Source organism: Megalops cyprinoides, chromosome 13 (genome assembly GCF_013368585.1).
Source record: "Megalops cyprinoides isolate fMegCyp1 chromosome 13, fMegCyp1.pri, whole genome shotgun sequence".
Taxonomy (NCBI): domain Eukaryota; kingdom Metazoa; phylum Chordata; class Actinopteri; order Elopiformes; family Megalopidae; genus Megalops; species Megalops cyprinoides.
In genome coordinates this window covers 17,705,121-17,727,690 of record NC_050595.1, presented here as the reverse complement: position 1 = coordinate 17,727,690, position 22,570 = coordinate 17,705,121, and the positions used below count along the sequence as shown (strand labels likewise).

The following is a 22,570-nucleotide window of genomic DNA, read 5'->3' as shown; positions in this document are numbered from 1 at the left end:
TTGCTACTTTTGTTGTGCTGTTGGGTCACCGTGCCACTACACTTTAGCATGATAATTTGCGTTTACAGAGAAGACTGACAAGTGCTGATTGGTTGAGCAGGCGGATGAGTGCGCTGTGCGTGATTGCTGATTGGCTGAGAAGACAGACGAGTACCCTGTGTAAGATTGCTGATTGGCTGTGTGCTTGTGTGTTCCAGCCGGAGCGGATATCAGGCGAGCAGTATGGCATCCACTCGGACGTGTGGAGCGTAGGGATCTCATTCATGGAGGTAAATATCGGGGAGCTGCTTCCCCTGAACCCCACCGTACATGTTTAGTGTTCAGTGAGCAGCTAATTAATCAACTAATTAATTAGTTAATTAATCAGTAGGCTGTGGATTTACACCTTTACTGCCAGCTGAAGTGAGTGCCTGTTAGAATGAAGACTTCAGTTAAACAGCTGAGTTTGGTATGAAACCCTAGCAGACCCCACCTTCTGTCACATGGGAATCTTCTCTCAGTCACACGTGTGTGCATGTGATTATGTGGGGCACTGACAGGCTATGCTGTAAAATTATGTTTTAATTTCAGATCCCAATATGAAGCTCCCAATATGAGCCTCTGCGTGTCTGATTAGCATTATTGATTCTCAGTCTTTTACTGTTGAAGGCTTTCTTCTGCCGGTACAAATTGTTGCCCCGCAGTTATCAATAGCCATGAATATGATAGCAGTTCCAGTGATAATGGATGGTGGGCTGTATGGGAAAATCCCACTCAGTGTTATTGGGTTTGACTGCCAATCCAAATCACCCATCGATGGATCCTTCCTGTTAACTCCCAGAGCCGGTAGTGGTTTTATTCACTGAGTGATGGCAGCGTTCACAGGGCCTGATAAAGGTTAATAAACTGATATCTGGCTTTAACCAAGTCTAATTCAGATTAATCCACAGGAACTGCCTGACCTTTAGCATGTGTTCTGTGGTTTCTCTCTTTTTCTGGCTGCTACCAAGCTGCCCTAGAAATGGTAGTGTCACTAACTCACTCACTCACTCCCTGATGCTGAGCAAGTGGCTCCCTCAGAGTAATAATAGTACCTTTGTTTTACCACTAGGTGGCTCTAAAGGCACTAATAATGCTCTGAACCAGTGTCAGTGCTGTGCCAGTACTGTATCTGCCTGCTCAAGCTATATCTTAGATTAGGTGCCATTGGAAAGATGAAAGGCACTTCATTCTCATTTGCTGGATTACAAACCACAGGGGGTAAGGGAGCCTTCTCTTTATCCCCCATCCCTGTCTCCGTCTCTCTCTCCATATCTTTCTCAATCACTCTTTGCTACTATCTCTCTTTCTCTCTCAGCAGATGTATGCATCCCTCCATCCCTCCATTCTTTCATCTTTTCATTCTTTCATTCCTAAATCCCTCCAGCTCCTCATCCCTGTCCTTCAATTTCTCTGTCCTCCCTACCAGCTGTGTATCACCCCCCCCCCCCCCCCCCCCACACACACACACACACAGCCTGGCACAGTACCCCCCCCCCCCCCCCCCCAGTTCCTAGAAACTGAAAGAAGGCAATCCCATTAGGATCTCCATTAAACAGGACTCATCAGCAGTGCTGGGGTGTGACAGCAGGTGGCCGCTCCTCCCCTGCCTTTTCCTCCTGCTGCTCAGGGTTGGGTTTGCAGGCGGAGTTTCTGCCCTCGGCCCAGAAGGTTGTGGGGTCCAATCATCAGTCGAGTAAAGCCAAAGGCTTTATAATGATGCTAATGTTAACTCTTTGAACCTGCAGTAAACTGCCATCCTCTCCGGGGCCTTTGTCTTTGCAGCTTTGTCTTTCACTGGTTTCCCTCTCCAGTGTAGAGGTTTTCGAGGTCAAAAGCTTTATTGGAATGATGCCTGTCTTATTTTCTAACGCTTAAAATGAATAAAAGTGATAACCAAGTGTCGTGTAAAAATAAATAGATCAACCCTGAGAGGAAATTAAACAATGGCAGTGATAATGATAATAACATTAAAAACAGGAGTAATAATTACAACAGCAGTAAGACATGCTTGATTCATTCAGTTTTCTACATTGTCCCTGTCCTTCAGGCTTTGACAGGGGGCTGCCAGAAACACACAGGGCCTGTCCTCAATTCTCACTTTTAATTTTTAGGGTTTTTAAAACATTGTGAACGCCTTTTCGAAAAATAAAGCTCTGTCTTTCTCTCTCTCCACAGCTAGCTCTGGGCAGCTTCCCCTACCCACAGGTGAGTGTTTGCCAGCCCGTAGGTCAGTTTGTCACAGAGCTTGGCTCTAAATGCGGGATGTGTGGGGGTGTCTCCGGCTGCAGTGACGGTGTGGTTTGAGGCCGCAGGTGCCGTTTTGCGCGTGCCGCTCCTTCAGAACGCCAGCTAGCCGCTCTGTCTCCATTAGCTCGGTTCATCCCTGCGGCATACAGCCAGTTCCACGCCCTCCTCCACACCATAATGCACACGGCACCTGAAATCCCACACTAATCTGATCACAGAGCCGCTGGATCTGGGAATCCCGCGGTGTAAACACCGGAGTCAGGCCTTGGATCTGGATATCTGGAGGTAATCCCGTTCTGGGAATTTTCGTCTTGGATTACCGCGTTCAGATCCGATTATGTCACCCTTAAGACAGGAGAATAGGATTTGTGGATTTTCTGCCGTGGACAAATCTGTTCATCGCTGTTGACTCAGAGGCCTGGTGTCTCGCAGTAGCTGTGTTTTGTTTGGAGCTCAGTAAAAAGTATGTTATTCTCCTTTCAGATGGGATTACAGCGCCACTGTAAACAAATGTAAATCTATACCCAGAATAGCAGTCTGAAGATGTGCTGGGTGAAAAGAGCAGTGGAGCTCTGATCTTGTTTCAGTATCCTCACTGTCATTATCAATCAGCAAGCATGAACTCACCTATGTGGAAGCTGACCTCATTCGAATCTAAATCCTGTTTCAGGAGACTGATGTTACCAATTTTGCATGCCTGATACTTCATTAAAGGTGTCATTGTTAAAATCTGACTACTTAAGATATTTAAAGGCTTCGAAATGCGGTGCAAATGTTTTGTAGAAGATGGATGTAGCCAGAGGGAAGAAGACAGGGTGGTTTTTGTTGGGATGATTGCTTGGGGATGTGTGTCTGAGTGGGACGTTGGCGGTAAGACACTCCTGAGGGGTGTGTGCTCCTGGGTCACGCCGCTGATCGCTCAGCCCACAGTTAATGATGTCCTGGAGGCCCGGGGCGTGTGCACTCCTGAGGGAACCGGAGAAAGGTGGGGCCGCCCCCCCTGTCACTGGAGCGAGCAGGGCTGCTCCCCTGTTATTTAAGCGTGCGGGACGGGGCCTGAAACAGGATGTCCCTGGTGCATGGCTCGTCTGCGAGCCCCGGACCCCGCGGGCACACCTCGTTTGAAAGTGCCTCTGCAGTGGCAGCCATTAACGGCTGCCATTGTCATGCTAATCCGCGCCGCCATGCTATTACATAAACTAATGTATGCCAGCCTCCATTGTGTGCTCACAAGCATGGCTGTGGAATAACAAGGAGAGAATCGGTGCTCTCTCCCTCTCTCTCCTTCTCTTTCTCTCTCTCTCTCTCTCTTTCTCTCCCTTCCTCTCCCTCTCACTCTTTCTCTCCTTCCCTGCTTCTCTCACTCTCTCTCCTTCTCGCTCTGTCTCTGATTAAGATGTCGGCTACCTTGGACCGATGAGGTGATGTCATAACAGCTCATCAGCATGCTGCTCACGGGAGACCCCTCCTATACAGGATCGCTACCTGAGCTGCTACAGCAGGAGCGGCCTACCTGTGGCTGGAGGGTCTCGCGTGACCCTGCAGAGCTTTGTGTGAGGCTTCATGTTTGGGGTAGACGGACACAAAGGGTTTTTGAGCGAGATGTGTTCAGATTTTCACCATCTCACCAGAAAGCATAAATTCAGCAGCACTGCAGTGTATGTTAGTTAAAACAGCCAAAATAGCCTGAATGGTTAGAAAATTGACAGTTCAAGATATGATAAATTAAGTGCTTATTAGAAATTGAAATCATTTTTACTGTGGCCCTTTGACAATGACCACAGTAAATCCTGGCTCCTTTCTTGGGTTGCATTGGTTAGAAGGATCCAATCTCTGGTCATAAAGTCTTAGCCAAGGAGGACAGGCTCCTTCTGCCAGCCATTTGGATGCTGGTAAATGCCAGGATGTAGGTATTTGTATCCTTATGTAGTATATCAAAAGGCACCATTTTCTGACCAGAGAATGCAGAGTTCTATGAAATGTTGGTATCCAGTGCTGAGTTGCTGTTTTAATACAGCAGGGTGGTTAAGTACACAGTCCACTACAGGAATTGAACCTGCAACCCTCTGGCTACGAGCATTTTTCCTTAATTAGTATGCCTCAGTCCTGCCCTTCTGCCTGAAGATGCCCTCCAGTGTTGTACTGTGTTGGAGAGCTGCTTGTTTTCATGTTTTTAGGAAGGATCGCCCTGTTTCATAGGAACAGCAGAAAACTTTTAGCGACTGGAGAAACAGAGTGAGAGAGAGAGCAGAGAAATTCTCCAACTTCCTGTCATTGCCACTCCCGCTGGACTAATTAAAAATGCAGAAGACCGTTAAATTAAAACTGCAGCACGGCAGAATTGCTCTGATTAACACTGAGAGCAGCAGCTCCGCCCTTTTTCAGGGAAGCGGGAAAAGTGGAGGCAGCAGTTCTGCAGTACAATCCTGAGCACTCAGTGGTACAGAGGATGGGCTATCTTACACACCAAAGCAGGAAAGGCTGAGGTGTGCTATTGCCTTCTGTTCTACTTTCTGTTTCTTTCCTTACTAATATGTACTGTATGTATGTTCCCATACAGAGTGGAGCAGTGTAGGACAGTGAACTGTCCACTGAATAACTAGGGGCAGGGTTTTATACAGATCACTCGTCCTGATTTGTATAAACTTGAGGACAGACCATTGATACACCTCTATAGGGCTTTGGGGGGGAGTTGTATATTAATATAATACAGGAGTAAAACAGGAGTTTCTTTTTCAGTATCCAATTAAGAAATTGTTGACCAATTAATAAACTTCCCACCAATCACTTGGAAGTGTGAAGTGAAAAGAATATATTTTTTTCTGTGTAAACAGCACTGTTGGTGTTGTGGCGAAAGCCCTCAGATGTTTTCTCACCCAGCCTCTCTCTCGATATTCTATTATACATTATACTGAAAGTGAGCGAGACCCCCTGCCGCCATAGCCATTTCCATCTCATCGCTGTGGCGATTTCCAGCTCATCGCCGTAGCGATTTCCATCTCATTGTTAATTTTTCTGTCTCCACATGATGCCCAAGATGCTCACCTGCAGGTCTTACCTGGCTTGGTGGTGCCACGGACAGCATATCTGTCTGCACAAAGCTCTTCTCCATGCATCTCTCTGCTCTGCTCTGATTGCACAGAGCTCTCTGGCTGTCCGGAGCTTTCTTCCAGAGAATGCCTGGAACAAATTTGATGCACCTGATATCAGCATGAGTACAATGTTTTTCCAAGTTATTGGGCGGAAGGAGGGGAGTGTTTGGAGGGGTGAAAAAAGGGTGATTCTATATCCATATTACTTTTTGGGTGGTCGGGGCTGTACGGGCCAGTGTGCGAGATGCATGTGCGTGTGTGTGCTTGTGTGTTCTTCTGTGTGAGCGTGTGTCTGCGTACTTGTGGGTAGAGGAGTTCCCCTCACGTCTGACTGGAGAAGACTCTAATTCCATTTCGCCCCATGCTGTGAATCATTTACATTCTGTCTCAGGACTTAATGGAGTTTGTTTTCATTTTTTTTTTACAGTTTGCACTGAAGATGTTTGACAGCAGATTCTCTCGTAAGCTTGTAGCCCCCCTCAGAGCTCTGCCTGCTGATTGATGGCTCCCTTGTGTTTATGGCTGTTTTTTCCTCTTTGTAGTCAATTTCTGAAATTATGATTTTTCTAGCAACCTTCAAATGTGTTTGACTCAGATGATTGTTATAGTTACTGTATCTAGCTCCCTCTGTTAATCTATTCCTGCATTTCAGCATTCTCCTTCCCAGCAATCTGCATTTCCCTTCCCAACGTTTCAGGAATACGTTTTTCATTTACATTTTTTATTTTCTTCGCTTAGCAGATGCTCTTTTCCAGAGCGACTTACAGTGTAAGCCAAGTTTTGTGGATTGAGTGCGCTCTGTCATTGCTTGCTGTTGAGCAGAGCTTGGAAGGGGAGCACCTATTCCAGCCAGCTAATGCTCTGCTCTCTGTGTTGCACCAGTCTGCTGTCTCTCTGTGTCTCTTTCAGCGCTCACTTTGCAAATGTGAGCGGGATACCTTTGAGACCAGAGTGATGCTTTTCCCACAATCCCCTGCTGCCGGCGTTGTCCCTGTATCCTGTGGGGGGGTGGCGGGGGGGGTGTTTGGAAGAGCGGGAGCGAGATCACAGCGTGTCCCTTAGCATTTCGCTGCTGTCTCTTTTATTCTATGAATGTTAAAAGAGGTCTCTGCGCAGAGGTCCCGTTTTCCACTTAAAGAGGAGATGAGATGGGAGGAGCCCGGGGGGGGTGGGGGGTGCTGGGGGGAGCACTCTGGAGGAGGCGGGGAGAAAAAAACGCGCTCAGATTTGTCAGCGGGGGGGTTTGGGTGAGGGTAGCACGCGGGGTCAGTGCTAAATCTGGGAGCCCCAGGCTGCGGCGAGACCGTAATTCCAGCTCAGTGCATGCGAGACTAACGGCGACACATTTGGGTTTAGTGGCAAAACTCTCCCTTTTTTATTACAATGAGGAAGAGCGGAGGGTGGGCGCAGACCCTCCTCTCCCTCACCTCTTTTTCCACAGAGTGCTGCAACTAGAAGCACACGGTTCCTATCTTACTGACTATAATCACAGTGCTGATCAAGTCAAGCACTGTTTGATCTGGGCAGAGGCACCTTTGCTCCCAGGGTTTTCCTCAGGTCAGGCACATGCACACGCACCTGCTGAGGAGAATGAGGGATTGCCCTATTCCTTACTTACTACATAATGGATTGTGGATCCAGCATTTTGCTGTGTCTGTAACTCAGTCTTGCTGCTGTTGGTCACAGGGTTTAAATGTTTGATGTTCTGGTCATGGAGGTCCTGGAATCCACTCTGTACCCCTGTGACAGGGGTGTAAGCTTTCAGACACGTGGGTGACAATACGGGATCTCTTGCTGGTAATACCCACACCAGGCATACCAGATGAAAACAGAGAGGCTGTTCTTACAGTTGCCACTTCTCTTTAAAATCGTATGTTTTACATTTTTCTTTTCCCTTAATGAGAAAAGTGTATTTGTCATGTATACAAAGGCCTGTATAAATAGCGCTTGCCATTATCATTATTACTATAGATCGGGGATCAGTGACGATGGTTTGAATGGCCTGTTCACCTCATTTAAGTCTGTGTATGGTTTTATGTTCTTATTGCTATGGAATGGTGACTTTCAGAGACTCTTTTAGGAAAAGAAAACTTTTGTAACTGAGCCACTACATGGCACATAGAAGTAGATGTAAGTGTTGATGTTGCAGCCCTGATTTTTCGCATATCCTGGAGGATAGTGACATTACCCATCCACTCACTTTCCTTCTGCACAGATGAGCGGCAGGCTGGTAAGAGCTGTGTGTTTCCATTATGTAAATGGTGGTAACACAGGCCCACAAATTGCCCACCAGCCATGCAGTCATCTGCTCTCAGTGATTATAAGGTGCCTAATGTGTGCGTTAGTCATCTGGATCGTGACGACGTGCTAATTACATATTTCCTTCCCTTATTTTCCCTTTCTCTTTGTTCCTTTGTTGTTTCAGATCCAGAAGAACCAGGGATCATTAATGGTGAGTGAGGGAAAATACCAACATTCTCCCACATTCTTCCACACCTACAGCTTTTTCTCCCTGTCCCGCCTCCCATTAGACTTCATAAACATTCACACTTTTGCACTGGAGAAAAAAAAAATAAGTGTTAATTGTCAGGTACTATTACAATCAAAAAATATTCTATCCTGCAGTGTTTTCCACAGTCTTTGATGGTGTTTTTGATTAATCTGCTTGCATTTTGTGGCATTTATGATTTTCCTTGCCACTCTACTGTAAAGGAATTTCGTGTACACTTAATGCCGTCTCCTCTTTCCTCTCTCTCCCTCTCTAGCCTCTTCAGTTACTGCAGTGCATCGTTGATGAGGTGAGTTGTAGGCCCTCACTCCACTGCTAAAGTCATTCCTAATGGAGTGGAAAGCTTATATTTTGTTTCCTAATGAAGCTCAGAGCGCCGCTCTGTCTTATACTCCGCCCCTGAGCCATTCGGCTGAGGGAGCTGCAGGCCGCGGAGAAGCAGGGAGCTGGAGTACAGCGGGCGGCTGGCCCGGGGTAACAGAACGAGGAGGAGAGGGGGGCACGACCACTGGGAGTCATCAGTGGCTGCCTGGAGATCAGCCGCAGTCCCAAAGAAAGCCGTCAGTGTTTTTCTGAGTGCGTGGGTTTGAGTGCCATCACTAGAAGCCTCACTCTTTTGTGGTTATGTTATTGCGCTGGGAATGTCTTGTGAATATTGACATTTTTCAGCTGTGTGGAAGAAAATATTTATTTAGCTGCAGTCCCTCCAAAGCGCTAAGACAGAATGATGGTTCTTTCCTCTGTTGCCAATGTTTTCTTATCAAACCACAATCAGTTCAGCACAAGAAAGTGTCAGATTATGTCATAATTCATATGTCATATTGTCATTGCACATGGGTAGCCATGCTAAACGTAGTAACCTTAAAACACCAGAGTGCATCAGACAGTGTGTACCTGTCAGTTTTCTAATTTAGCTGGGGGTGGGACCTGGGCTTGAGAGTGCATAGATTCTGATGTCATACTCTGTAATGACTCGGTCAGTAATGACACAGTCTGTAGTGACTTGGTCAGTAATGACATGGTTGGTAGTGACACAGTGTGTAATGACACAGTCAGTGATAACACGGCAAGTAATGATGCAGTCAGTAATGAAACAGCATGTAAGATTACCGTAGGCAATGATACAGTAATGAAACTGTGTGTAATGACACAGTAATGAAATGGGATGCAATTATGCTGTCAGTAATAACGCAGTAAGTAATGCAACTGTGTGTAATGACACAGTAGTGAAACTGTAGGTAATGATACAGTAATGCAACTGCAATGTCACGGTCAGTAATGAAACCGTATGCAATGATACACTCAGTAATGATTGTCAGTAATGAAACTGCCTGTAATGACATTCTTTAATGACACGGCCAATAATGAAACAGTAATGAAATTGTTTGTAATGGCAGAGTCTGTAATGAACCAGCATGGCATAACTTAGTTGGCAATGAAACAGCTTGTAATATGTAAGCAAGATAAAACACAATGAATGGTACAGATGCAGTGCAAATAACATTATGATTCTGCTATTACTATTACTAACAGGAAGTACTTAACCAAGAGTATGTTTCACGTGTACATTTTTGCTCACATTGGTAGGACTGTGTGGATTGGAAGGTGGTGGCTACATGCATATTTAAACTGAAAGGCTAGTATTGACTAGCAGACGTGTGCAGGCTAGCTAAACACATCAAAGCATATAGAGGGAAAAAAAATCCAGTAGCAAATCTCTTTCTTTGTCCTGGTGAAGTGATAATGTGTCACAGCGGAGATGTCCTCCCCACAGCGCACCCCCCTCCTCCAGGCCAGGGGTAATGTAGCGTGACTGCTGCGGGAGGCTGGGGGGCAGGCTCGGGGGGCAGAGGGGGGGCGCGGCGCCGGGGTGTGTTGCATTAACCTTCATCTCCCCGAATCGCGCCCACTTGCTCCCAACCCCAACACCTTGACATACTTCTCTGATCCATCACTCAGCGTGGAGCTGGGGCTGTTGACAGTGAAGTCTGGGATGTCCCCTCCCCTGTCAGCGATTGGATGGCTCCACATATACCCATGTTCCACTGAACAATTTTTATGCTAGACCCGTGCTGTGATTAACCCATGCAGTACATTCTTGCATTATTTACTTGCCTTGATGTACAAGTAACATAGCATGTTAACCTGTTCAACAGCTGGGTGCTGATGTAATTCATGTAAAGTTCCCTGATCAAGGCCTTTTCCCTATGACTTTCCACTGTTATACTGTACTGTTATTGTTTCTGGCCTCACCAAATGGCAGGGTTCACATTGAAGCTGAAGCATTTTATGTAGTGGGATTTGTGGCTATTAACTGCCATATGGAAGCTAGAACTAATAGCCAGCCTCTAACTTCACTGTGTTGTGAGTTGGGAGAGTGCGTGTGTGTTTGTGAGTGTATGTGTGTATTAGGGTGTGTGAGTGTGTGTGTGTGTGTTGGGGGGGCCTTTATTGTCTCATCTTTCTGCCTGAGCTGCTTGCTGATATGTGGGGGGGGCTGTGCAGTGTGGTCTCACATTAACAGACTGAATATGTCCTTACACTTATAGCTATAATTAATAATTAAAGGGCTGTAGTTGTAATGGGTTGACCCCCTTGAACCGTTCATTACTCACAAGGCAGAGGCATCACTCAAACTGTGTTTTCCGTGGCCCCTCCTCCCCCCTGGCGGAGCGAGCTCTGTGCTCACACCACACACACTCCCACAAACCAGGAGCGTGGTACTGGCTTGTGCTGGATTCCCACTTTTAGCTGCGCACAGAGACGGAGAGCCATCCGCTTCCAGGGACACAACGCCAGCGCTAATCCAGTTTAACTCCTACCCCGAAGCCCCAGCTAGGGGCGAGAGGCGGGGCTGTGGGACTGGGGGGTGGGGGGGGGGTCTCGTAGAAGAGCGGCAGAATTAGGAGAGGGGAAGGCGGGTCTGTTTCAGAGTTGTGGGGCTAAGGGAGAGGGAGTGGGAGGAAAAGACACAGAACATGGGGACAGAGAGGTTGCCCCTGCTGAGAGGCAAAAAGCAGGGCAGGACTCCCTAAACACACCACTTCAGATTGTACTGTGCCCCTAATTAGCCAGTGAAACTGACATGATGTGGTGTTCTGAGCAAAGGAATTCTGAAAGGACATTTAATTTTATTGTACGTATGGAGTGTAAAGGGGGCTTTTTGAGCAGATTATTAATGTGTAGCTGGAGGTATACTAAAGGGAGAGAGGTCCTGTTACTCTGGATGGTCTGATGTAGATATGAGGTAATGCCTCTAGGGGGCACTCAGGAGGGAGGGGAATGTAAAGTATTAAATGGATGAATGGGTTATAGCGCAGACTGCGTCCCGCCCCTCCTCTGCCCCTCCTTGATTCGGTCTTGACCTGCCTCATTTCAGCCTTGTTTCTCCTCTTCCCAGTTATTCCCCTGCCACGACCTCTAACCTGACTGTGCTTACCCTCTCATTCACTGGATCTTCTGCAAGAGCAGGTGCTCTTATCCAGAGCGACTTACATAGGTTACAATTCTCACATGTTATCCAATCATACAGCTTAATATTTCACTGAGGCAACTCTGGGTTAAGTACCTTGCCCAAGTGTACAGGAGCAGTGCCCCAGCGGGGAATCAAACCGGCAACCTTTCGGTTACGAGTCCTGCTCTTTACCACTATGCTACACTGCCGCCCCGCTCTACCTGTATTTACTTGACCTCTGCATCTGAGTTGCATTTCCCCAGACTTTGCCTCCTTTTCTACAAACTTCTCCTGCATCCAGTAATTCTGATCTGGCCTGCCAGCCTCTGTTTGTGAAATTATTGGTCCAGACAAAGACGGTTCAGAACTCTTCACATCTCGACAGCTTTGTGTGTGTGTGTGTGTGTGTGTGTGTGTGTGTGTGTGTGTGTGCCCGTATTAAGCCTTTGTTGATGTTGTTTTTGAATATGAAACAAGCTTCTAATCACGAGTTCCTCTCTGGTGTAATTACTGTTCAGATTTCTCCTCTCCTCTGTGTCTGATAATTGCACCCCTGCAATTACATGTATATTTACCTCTCATTGTGTGAATAGGAGACAGGGGGACGAGGCCTCTGTGCGTTTGTAGTGTCTGGTAATGATGGCCGCTGCCTAATACAGCTGCGCTTTCATCAGCCACAAGCTTCAGCCACATCAAAGCCCCCCCCCCTTAATGAATGCATGCAGTGGGGGGGGCTCTCTCTAAACGCCACGCACGCTGAGTGGCTGTAGCCCGTAGGGCTGTGTATGATGATGTATCTGTCAGCCCTCCAGAGGGGGGGCAGGATAAGCCATTCCTTTGTTCATTTAACTAGGCATCTGCATCATACTCTGCGAGGTGCTCTCAGTACAGTATCAGGGAGTAAAAGCTGCCAAAAGGTGTTTTATTTCAATAGCGGTTGGGATCAGATGACGGGTTGAATCGTGTTTATTTTCCTTTTTTTTTTTTTGTTTTGTTTGAATGCATACCTGTTGTGTGTCTGTCTGTGTATGTGTGATGTGTGTGCATGTGATGTGCCTGTGTGCGAATGTGAATGTGTGCATGTGCGTGTGTGTGTGTGTCTCTGTGTGTGTATTTTAGGTCGTTGCGTTCAGCATGCTGTTGGGGCTTAGGTTAGCGAGTTCCTCCTGTCTCCTTAAAGCCGCTGCCATTGGTGCGTTTCCTCTGGCCGCCTCCCACAATTCCTCTGAGCATTTGGGGTGGAGGGGGGTGATGCTGCAGGGACATTTGCTGCTGTCAAAGCACAGTTTCCCAAAAGAGAAACAGACATCAGCCAGACTGCAAGTGTGAAGGAATCACACAGAACGAAAGATGGAAGGAAATCGCATGGATCAAAGGAGCACAGAAATCGACCTGCTCAGAAGGGGGGATGAAATGGGTCAGATGGACAGAGGGAATGAAACGGGCTGGGTGGAAACAGCACTCGGACCACGCCGCCCCGGCTTTTCCTCTCTGACCGAGCATGTGGCCGATCTCGCTGTACTACTTCTGCTTTCTCTTTTCCCAAACCCTCTCTCCTCTTTCCTTCCCTTGTTCTTCCCCTGTTCCTCTTCCTCTCGTTCCGTCTTTGTACTGGGATGGTGGATCCTGTTCTCTGTCGCCCTTGTCCTGTCCACGTCTCCCGTCTGCCCTTGGCTACCCAGTATCCCTTGAGGCACAAGCTGATCATCTCTGGTTTTCTTCATTCAGTCCGTGTTTTTTTTTCTTCTTCTTTGTATTGCAGTCTGCCTATACCTCATGTGTGGCCGTGGAAAACATAAACACTTCCTTCATTGTCCCCAGCCAACAAAAGGGGGGTTCAGGTGCTGTTAAAATGAATGTAGACAGTACATGATTAAGCTGGGAAGCGGTACAAAGATACTGCAGTAATTGAAGACCCACTGATCAAGGCCAGATTTTCCCTCTGAGAGTGTGAAGAGGATTAAATCACTTGGGTTGTTGTGGGCTCACTTATTATTTTATTCTTCTCTGTCTTTTTGTATTCATGCATTTTCTTTCTTTAACCTCTTTTTTTTTTACATCCAGATATGTTTGCTAAAGCACAGATGTGTATTTTTTATTAATGTACAGTAAGGCGGCATCAAATCAAATTCATGAAATGAAAATGAAAACTTCCTGTGTATATGTGTTTATAACCCTCTGTATCACAAATGTACAATAACCAATATATATATATGTACTTTTCTTCAAGTATTGATTGGTCATTTTTTGCTGAGGCTGAAGCAGTATTTCACCTTGCAGTAAAGTCTCCCTTGCTCTTTCCCTCTATCCCTCTCCCTAACCTTCTCACCTTCCCCATACCCCTCTCTCCTTCTCTCTCTCCAGGACCCTCCTGTTCTTCCAGTGGGACAATTCAGTGAGACATTCGTTCATTTTATCACTCAGTGGTGAGTATATGAATGAGTCATTGAATTACTTGCATTTCTATAGTGCCTTTCATCCCTTTAAATAACCTTAGAGCATTTTAAAGTTGGGAGGAGTGAACCATCCTCATGAGCAGCCCTCATCTGGCAGTCATGGCAGCAGTTTTGTGCCAGAATTGCAAAGGGTTATGTATTTATCCAATTAAACTGAGAGGAGTTATTAGATATACTTGCCGTGTGGTTGTTTGGGAAATTGGCTATGACACCGGGGCTGACAGCCTGCCAGAGCTGACTGCTCATTGTAGTAAGTGCCATGGCATTCTGAATGACCACGGTGAGTCAGCACCTACATTTTACATCTCGTTCAAAAGACAGCATCTCCTGCAGCACAGTGTCCCCATTACTATATTGGTGTTCTCAGTGGACCAGAGGGAACAGTGTTCACTACTGGCCCCAGCAGCACCACTTCCAGCAGGGTCTGGCTTTCCCTGGAGGTGTCCCATCCAAGCATTATCCAAGCCCAAACCCACATAGCTTCAGCTGTTCAGCAGGAGAAACACTATTGTAGCTGCTATATGCACATACAATCAGAGAGAAGAGGTTTAGCCCACATGCAGAGGCACTAGCAGCCACTGTCCCACACAGCTCCAGAGGGGTGATTAGACTCTGATTTGCAGCAGAGGTAAAGAGAATTAAACGTGTTTACACTGGTCTACTCCCTGTCCTCATGACCCCTGCATCCTGATACCCACACAAATACACAATACCTTGCCCAAAGTGCCGGCTGGGGTTTTCCCACATGCACCCCAAATTCCCAGAGCCCCTCCATCCCTAACCCATTCATGAGCAAGGTGTGTGTGGCGGTCACATTTGCCAGCTGCCAGTTTACCCCTACCTTGTTTACACAAATGGGTCACCTGACTCAGGAGGAGTCCAAAGGGCCCCCTCCCTGGTTATTATTAGCCAGACCCCAGCACGCATTAATTCATCACATCACAAACTGGCTACCACCACACACACACACACACACACACCTACCCATGGCCCTAATCCCTCGCAGCCCTTATCTGGGTCGTACTGACTTATTTACACCCGCTCACCAGCAGGCCCCTGTTCACCAGCACCTGTGCATTTATCTACGCTGGCACAACTAGCACTGATGGATTTTTCTGGAATTTATTTGGGGTGTAAATCTGCAAGTGTGACACTGATGTCTTCAGTTCATCTGTCGCAGCATGTGTACTCGTGCAGTGAACCTGCAGTAGGACGTATGTAACAGTGGACACGGGCAGCGTATCTGCGCAGTGAATCTGTGGTAGGGCATCCAGCAGTGGATCAATGCAGCATATCTGCACAGTGAGTCATTAGCAGAGTGTGTACACAGTTGCAGGTGCAGAGATGAAGTGTAAGGGTGACTTCAGCAGTGGAAGGCGCTCACACACCTTGACCCTGTTTTCTAATGTTTAAACTGCACAGGCTGCGGATGGGTTTACCTGACTGAATGTAGGTCAGCACTTTCAGTGTCGCAGATTCTGTTCCCATCTCTGCCAAAAAGGAAATGTTGCCATTTGGGTGGTGAAAAACATCCAACCCCGTAAAAGCTATTGAGAAAAAAAGGTTTTAGAAGAGACAAGATGATGCCCTTGAGTTCTCATGAGGGCAACTCCGTAGAGTGCGAAGTGCTCTTTTGGGTCAAGGGAACCTCTGAACTAGTTTAGCAGAAGAAACGGAGAGAAAAAACCCTCAGCTGCAGAGGAATAAATGGAGGTTGGCTGTGAGCTGAGACTCAAAAACCAAGATCCCGCTGCTCTGGAGGTAGCCTGCCTTTAAAATGGGCCGCTCAGTCTGTGGAACTGCAAGAGCTGACTGCCATCAATACAACAAATGCACGTCCTTCACTCATCCTTTACTCATCTGAGTTTAAAGAAATGTGTTTATGTGTGTGTGCATTTGTGTTTGCAGCATGAGAAAACTTCCCAAAGAACGTCCAGCACCCAACAACCTTATGGTAAGACCTGGTCCTTCCTGTGCCTCTCCCCTGTCCCCGTGTCTGCTGTAAAACTAATCTAGATGACCTGTGACCTTGAAGACATTACTGAAACTTTCTGTAGGTGCCCTGCCTTGTGCACATACATACATACATGTATGTAATGTATATACATGCTCTGTTGTGTATGTATATACAACAAATTCAAAATGCCATTACAGATAGCATGAGGCCAAATAATACAGACTGCACAAGGCTGAGGACAGGTGGTTGATGAGCAGAGTTCTGTGTGTGTGTGTGTGTGTGTGTGTGTGTGTGAGAGAGAGAGAGAGATCATTTCACCACAGGGATTATGGCACTTTTTAAATGGCACTTTCTGCCATTTAAAAGCTGCCGCTTAGTGCTTGTGGACAGTGGCGTCCTTGGAGGGGTGGGGGGCAAGACTGTTGAAGTGCTGAGTGCCTCTGACACAGGAGGGAGTGTGAACATGTCTCCCTCAGCTCACAGTCCCTGTTCACCCATACCAAACAATTTACCCTCAGAATAACGTGCTCACATCATACTAAACGAAATACAATACGTAATGACTCAGTGATTCATGTGCTGTCAGAGATCTTTTCGCTGCTCTGTCCTGTTTGTGAGACGCACTGATGTGGACACGCGTCACAGAGCTATCTCTTTTCCTGTTGATTGCCAAAAAACACCACAGGAACCATCTTTACTTCATGAGGATTATATGAGCTGTTCCTACACAGCTAGGCTGACAGTGATACTGAAGCTAGGAGAAAGCCTTATGAAGGTAGCTTAAGTCAGGTGGAGGGATCAGTGACTGATCTCTCCCAGCTCTGTGCTGACAGTGTTTCACCAGATTCAAGTTTTCTCTAGATCCGACAGGACCAACTTCATCTAACGTGCCACTCAAACAGTCTCTCAAGCAGTGTCCTCATGATTAATTATCATTAATGTGGAGCTTAGCCTGTGTTAAAAAAAAAAAAGGTGAAGCTTAATCGAGCATGGCCGTGTTGATGTTTCTGTAGAAGCGTGTGTGTGTGTGTGTGTGTGTGTGTGTGTGTTAGGGTTAGGGTTAGGGTTAGTGTGTGGATAGGTGACACATTTTTGTGCCGATACAAAGTAAAGTTTGAGATGAACCAGCATGAAGAATCACCTTTCTTCCCTGGCTCAGTATGTGATATGTAAGATCCCACAAAGGTTACATCTCACAAGAAGGTTAAATGATCAAGATAAATTGAATAAATGGTCGATGGGCACTTAAAGATAGAGTGTGTGTGTGTGTGTGTGTGTGTATGTATGTGTATGTGTGCGTGTGTGTCTGTCCGTTTGTCTCCCTGCGTTCTTATTGTCTCAGTGTGATTGTGGTTTTATTGTGCTGTGATTGACATCTCTCTTCCACTATAGCCTGCCCCCCCAATTGTCACACAGCCTTTTAGCACCTTTGTCCCCATTGTCCCCCAGGATACCCCAGTCACAGCCATGGCAGATGAGTCCCCTCCTGTGACAAAAGGGTCTATGTGACCTGCCTTGTGCAATGTGTCCAGCATAAAAACTGGGGGGGGGGGTGTAACTGGGAAGGGTGAGGTCCCTGGGGTCCAGCCCTCAAACCGACAAACACCTCCAATTAAGGGTGAATCTCCCCCAGTCCCCACCCCCACAACACCCTAACCCAGATAGACAGCAGGGGCTTGGAGGAGGGCTGATGTCTTGTTTCCAGTTAAGCGAGGGGAGTGAGAACAGTCCTCTGACTGGTAGTGAAGTCTCATCTCCCACTCTGGATGCTTATTTCCTAGAGTGCCCCCTGTTGGTTGGGCAGCGTGTGTATGGTATCCGAGGGTGTCCCTCTACAGCGCATGTGTTTGATATCTCTGTCCCCATTATTGAGTTGTTATTTTAATTGAAGTTTTAGTAGAAATCAGCTCTCCTAAGTCCATCTCCTTTCTCTGTCATAAACACAAATACATACACACACATACATACACACACACACACACACACACATACACACACACATCCATTATACTGTCAACTGTTCAACAGATGGAAATACATACATACTTGTATATACACACACACACATATATACAGTACATCCATGAATCTGGCCACTCCTCATCAGACACACTCATTTATACACTCCACACACTACAAATACACAGACCTAGGTGTACACACACACACACACACACACACACAAACACTCATGTAGACACACTTCTCAGTTCCATCTCTGTGTTAATGAAGTGATGACCAGCCACTTGTTATAATTGGATTAGACCCCTTTTAATTTTCTGACTTATTAATCATATGTAGAGTTATTTAAGATTGCATAAATTAATCTTAGGTTTAAAAAGCCCATCAAAACTGCAAGACAATTAAAGCGTGAGGTAGTATTTTCCCTCGGTGGGCGGTGTGACTCCAGCAGAGCATTAAGTTGTCTCAGGTGGATATCACTTCCATACCGCATTGTAATTATGCAGTCACACTTAAAAATAAGCTTTTCTCTCTGAGAAAGGTAAACTTGGGCCAGGTAGTGGCCTAACACAGAGGTATATATTACAATTCTGCCTCTTTAGAAGTTCCCTAAAAGCATTCAGCCGCACACATGGTCATAGCTGTGGGGTCATGGTTTTGTTTGCTGAGGGCAGCTTATGTAGAATAGATCTTTACAATGGACCTTCATGAGGAAAGTGGTGTCAGTGGAAGGAGAGCCGCTTCCTTTATCCTGGGGCACCTGATGCATCACAGTGCTCTGTCCCCTTTCAGCTTTGACCATGCCTGGGCTTAGTCTCAGTTTCCAAGGTGGCGTGGCGGTCACAGGCACAGAGCAGCTGGCAGGAGTAAACTGGTGTAGGATTTCACAGGGTGAGGGAGAAGCGTGGTGCTTGACCACTGCACTGTAACACCAGGCTCAGTCCGCTACCTTTTAGCCTAGTGTCTCTGGCTTTGTGAAATCATCTCTGATCCTAATGTCTGCACAGTTTCCTCCTAAAGACAAGGGAAAAGAAAGGCTATTAGGAAGTAAATGGCAAACATGTTTGGAAAGCATTTTGGATTGGAATGATAATCTCAATTGATTGAATTGTAATGATTGGTCTGAATGACAGTGAGACCAGCTAACATCACGCAGAATCTAAATGTGTAGAAATGAGATACAAATGGAATATTAATATGTGTCACAGTATGTTAGATGTTAGGATGTGGGACCTTACCTCTTACCTTGAATTTTACCCTTGAGCTGATCATACTCATAATGATTCTGTACAAGGAATTTCTTTTTTTTATTGAACCAAAAGGGCCACACTGTCAATTTATTTAGAAGTCATTATTTTACCCGACATTAGTGATATGCTGGTGTGTTCTTCTTTATCAAGGAGACCAGGAGTGACAGGTTCATTAAAAAGGCAGGTTTGTCATTTATCTAATATTCCAACTTGACAGGGAGAATTATTTGAGCTGTCAGTCTCCGTGAACCCCCCGCCCACTCACATGCACACGCGCCCCACCCCAACCCCTCTGTGACCCCAGGTGAAGGGTGGCAGCCCTGAGGGGTAATTCCTGGCTGTGGAGCTGTCACTGTGTACAGACCTGAGTGTTCCTGTCAATAGTGCTGCATCGTGTCTCATCGGCACCAATATCGGGAGTTCATTTCCAGCGACAGCTGTGTTTGAGCCCACAAGAACCCACAGTACCTGGAAGCTCAAACAAGCCCTTGCGTGACAGCTGGTTCATGCTGTCTGGGCAACCTGGTTTGAAGCCAGGAACTTGGAACTTTACATGTCAGTAAATGGCAATAATGGACCATACTTCATGTGCAGAACATATTGACCTACTTTCTCTCTTCTGCCATCTCTCCAACCCTTGGTCTTCTCCATTTCTCCAATTCTGTTCAATTCAGCATGCTTTGTTACCATATATTTTGGTATATATTGTTAAAGCATATTACCCAGCTTAAAAAAGGCTCTAATAAGAGATAAGTAACAACTGTACATTGAAACCACTGAACACATTCATAGGTTAAGCATGGTGGTTGTGAAATGATCCCTGTCTTTTTCTCAGGACCACCCCTTCATTGTGTTGTATAACGATGGCAATGCGGAGGTGGTGTCCATGTGGGTTTGCCGCTGCCTGGAGGAGAGGAGGTCCCAGCAGCAGCAGCATCCTCCAGCTCAGTGTCCCATGTGACCACAACAGAGGTTGGATGGGAGGGACCGGGGAGGGTCATAGCAGCATTGCCCCAGCTTCGAAATTTCACAGACCCCGAGTCCCAGCCATGGATGGAAGAGCCTGCTCAGAACTTTAGAAGGCCATCTGCAGCTGTTAGAGGAGGTGCACAGCCTGGCACGGCACGGCACAGCAAAGCGAAACATGCTAGCGTACGGCTCACGTACACTTGCACTCCATCCACACACTTCGGACCCCAAATCCAGCTCTCGCTTCTGGTTCCAGGACCAACAGTGAACTCTCCCCTCTCTGGATGGTGCCCTGGGTTTCCTTGATGAAGCCCAGGGGTGTTTGGTGGTTATTCTGCACCCCTCCTCCCATGTGGTCACATTTCCATGGTTTCCAGGGGTTTGCAGGGTATGAGTGATGTCACTGAAAGTGGAAGAAGATCTGACCACACCCTCCCTCTGGGCTGGATTACTTTTGATAGGTATTGATCATGAAAGAGGAGGAGCCTCAGAGTGAGAACACTTCTGTCCTTTCCCATTTCCTCCATCCAATGTGGAAAGGCCTCCAAAACAGAGGTGGCGCTTTAATCAAACCTGCAGACCTGTGCTGTGTTCAGGCTGACCTCTGAGGCCTGGGACTCTCTGCTGACGGCTGCTGTGCAGTGAGTGTGTGAGGTTTGCCTGAGTGTTGGTGCAGCAGCCAGTTTTTTTTTTTAGTTTAGTTTGGAGGAGGTGATGGGGGAAAAGTGGCCTGTGTGTGTATTGCCCACTGACTCTGCTGTTACTGCAACTCAGAAGAGACTCAAGACAACTGCAGGAAGTGTGATATTTACCTCCTCAGTAGGGGGTGTGAAGAGCAAGTGATGGTGGTAAGCAGATTGGAGTCCAGACAGTATTGCGTGCTTGCAGTGCCCAGGTGCTTCCTCTGTTTCTCTCCCAAACCTGCAGGTGGCACTACTAGAATCAAGACTGCTTTAAGAGAAAGATTCCCGCCTTATGTTTGACACTTTCCAATTAGATGTGGTTGTTGACATTTCAAACAGAGGCTGACAGTGGTTTTTGTCAAATCCAGTTGCTTGGCTGCTGGCTACTATGCTGTAAGAAAACACAAAAGGATTTAGCTACACCCCAACATGAGTAGTGAGAGGTGCTCCTGTGTGTAAATTAATGCTCATGAATGTTTCTCCTGCAACAAGGATGGGTGAATTTTGCCATGCAGCACAAGTGATTTAAAGCTTTAATTCTAAGTGATGAGCCTCAGTTCTGCTGTGATGGTGAAGTGAGGCTTCATGAACCACAAAAATGGTGAAGCTGTCATAGGCTGTCGGTGACTCACTGGATGCATGCACTGCCCTAGCGAGAAAAGCATTTTCATTGGTTCAGAACAGTAACTGACCTGACAGCAGACAGAAGCTCTACCCATTAGATGGCACATGAATCGTCACTTGTCTGTCACTTTTTCAACATAAGTATTTAATTTTTCAGAATCAGCTCTTTTTTTGAAAGTTCAGTTGTTTTTATATTTGTTTTCCTCCAGAATTTTATGCATTGTTTCATTCAGTAGTGGCGTGCTGATATTTTTATTGTATAATGTGTAGGATGCTTGTATCGTGCAAGAATGTGATATGTAATTTGGTTCTTGAAGTTTGAATGGATGCCATGAAAAATTTCAAACATATTATAAGTTCAGTTTCTCAGAGAATCATGTCTCAGTATCCCATTGGGGAAATATGTAAGTGCATAAAACTTCAGCTTGTTGTCTGTACTGAGTTCAAATAATGACCCAAAATGGGAGAATAAGTGGTGAAGCACTGAAATCGTCATTTAAAGATGGTTAGCGGCCTAACAGAGAAAGGCTCTCCCCTTATGGAAAATATGATTTTATTTCTTCCTAAACAAACTGTATCTTAGAAGAAAAGACTTGCCTAAATGTGATACTGGAGTTAAGTCTAATTAGAAGATAACATGATAAAATGATCATGCAAAGCATATCAATGAATAGTGTTTGGTGAATACCTGTTAAGCTACATTAGTAAGATAACTACTGAATGGCTACCTTTCTCTGGTAGCTACGCTCCAGACATCATCCATGTCTGACATTGGTCCCTGCATAGATTTGCCCGCAAATGACATTGTCAGCTAGCAAGCTGCTGAGCTATCTCCCCTGCCTTTGGGTTTCATACCACAGTCAGGTCTGTTCAGAGATTGGTATGTATAGTCTTTGTGACATTGTAATATGTGGACCTTTGAGATACCTCCCCCCAACAGTTAGAAAATGTAAGTGGGTTGCATCCATTCCAACATGAAATTCTAAGTTCCTATCGTCTAATTTTGATATTATCAGCCATTGGTTGAAATGTGATTGTGTGTGTGCGTGTGTGCGTGTGTGCGCGTGTGCGTGTGCGCGTGCGTGCGTGCCGGGGGGGGTTGTGCACCCCAGCTTTAAAGTGCTTGCAGATTGACTTTAAAAAATGCTTCAAAGCACAATGTAATGAAAGAGATGGCAACAGACAGTGGGTGAAAGGTGTCTGGATGTCACACAGTTGGGACAAGCATTCTCTTATCCTGCACAACTGCTTTCAGAATTTTAATGAGGATTTTATTTTGAAGTGGATTTTTATTCTGGAGTGAAACCCACTTTGGGAGCTGTACTGGAAGTCCACATTCTTCTGTG

The 22,570-nt window shown here is 46.3% G+C and overlaps 1 protein-coding gene across 2 annotated transcripts in view; it reads left to right on the top strand.

Moving 5' to 3' along the window:
- Window positions 1–21,422, top strand: part of map2k5 (mitogen-activated protein kinase kinase 5) — a 44,957-nt gene extending 23,535 nt beyond the window's left edge. The window contains exons 16-22 of one of the 2 annotated variants that reach the window (XM_036543713.1): window positions 198–269; window positions 2,197–2,226; window positions 7,786–7,812; window positions 8,126–8,158; window positions 13,688–13,749; window positions 15,688–15,733; window positions 19,784–21,422. In XM_036543713.1, the coding sequence (XP_036399606.1) occupies window positions 198–269; window positions 2,197–2,226; window positions 7,786–7,812; window positions 8,126–8,158; window positions 13,688–13,749; window positions 15,688–15,733; window positions 19,784–19,909 (396 nt within the window). In that variant the 3' untranslated portion in view covers window positions 19,910–21,422. The remainder of the gene's footprint in view (window positions 1–197; window positions 270–2,196; window positions 2,227–7,785; window positions 7,813–8,125; window positions 8,159–13,687; window positions 13,750–15,687; window positions 15,734–19,783) is intronic. The other variant, XM_036543714.1, reaches the window with a different exon arrangement.
- Window positions 21,423–22,570: the final 1,148 nt, after the last annotated feature.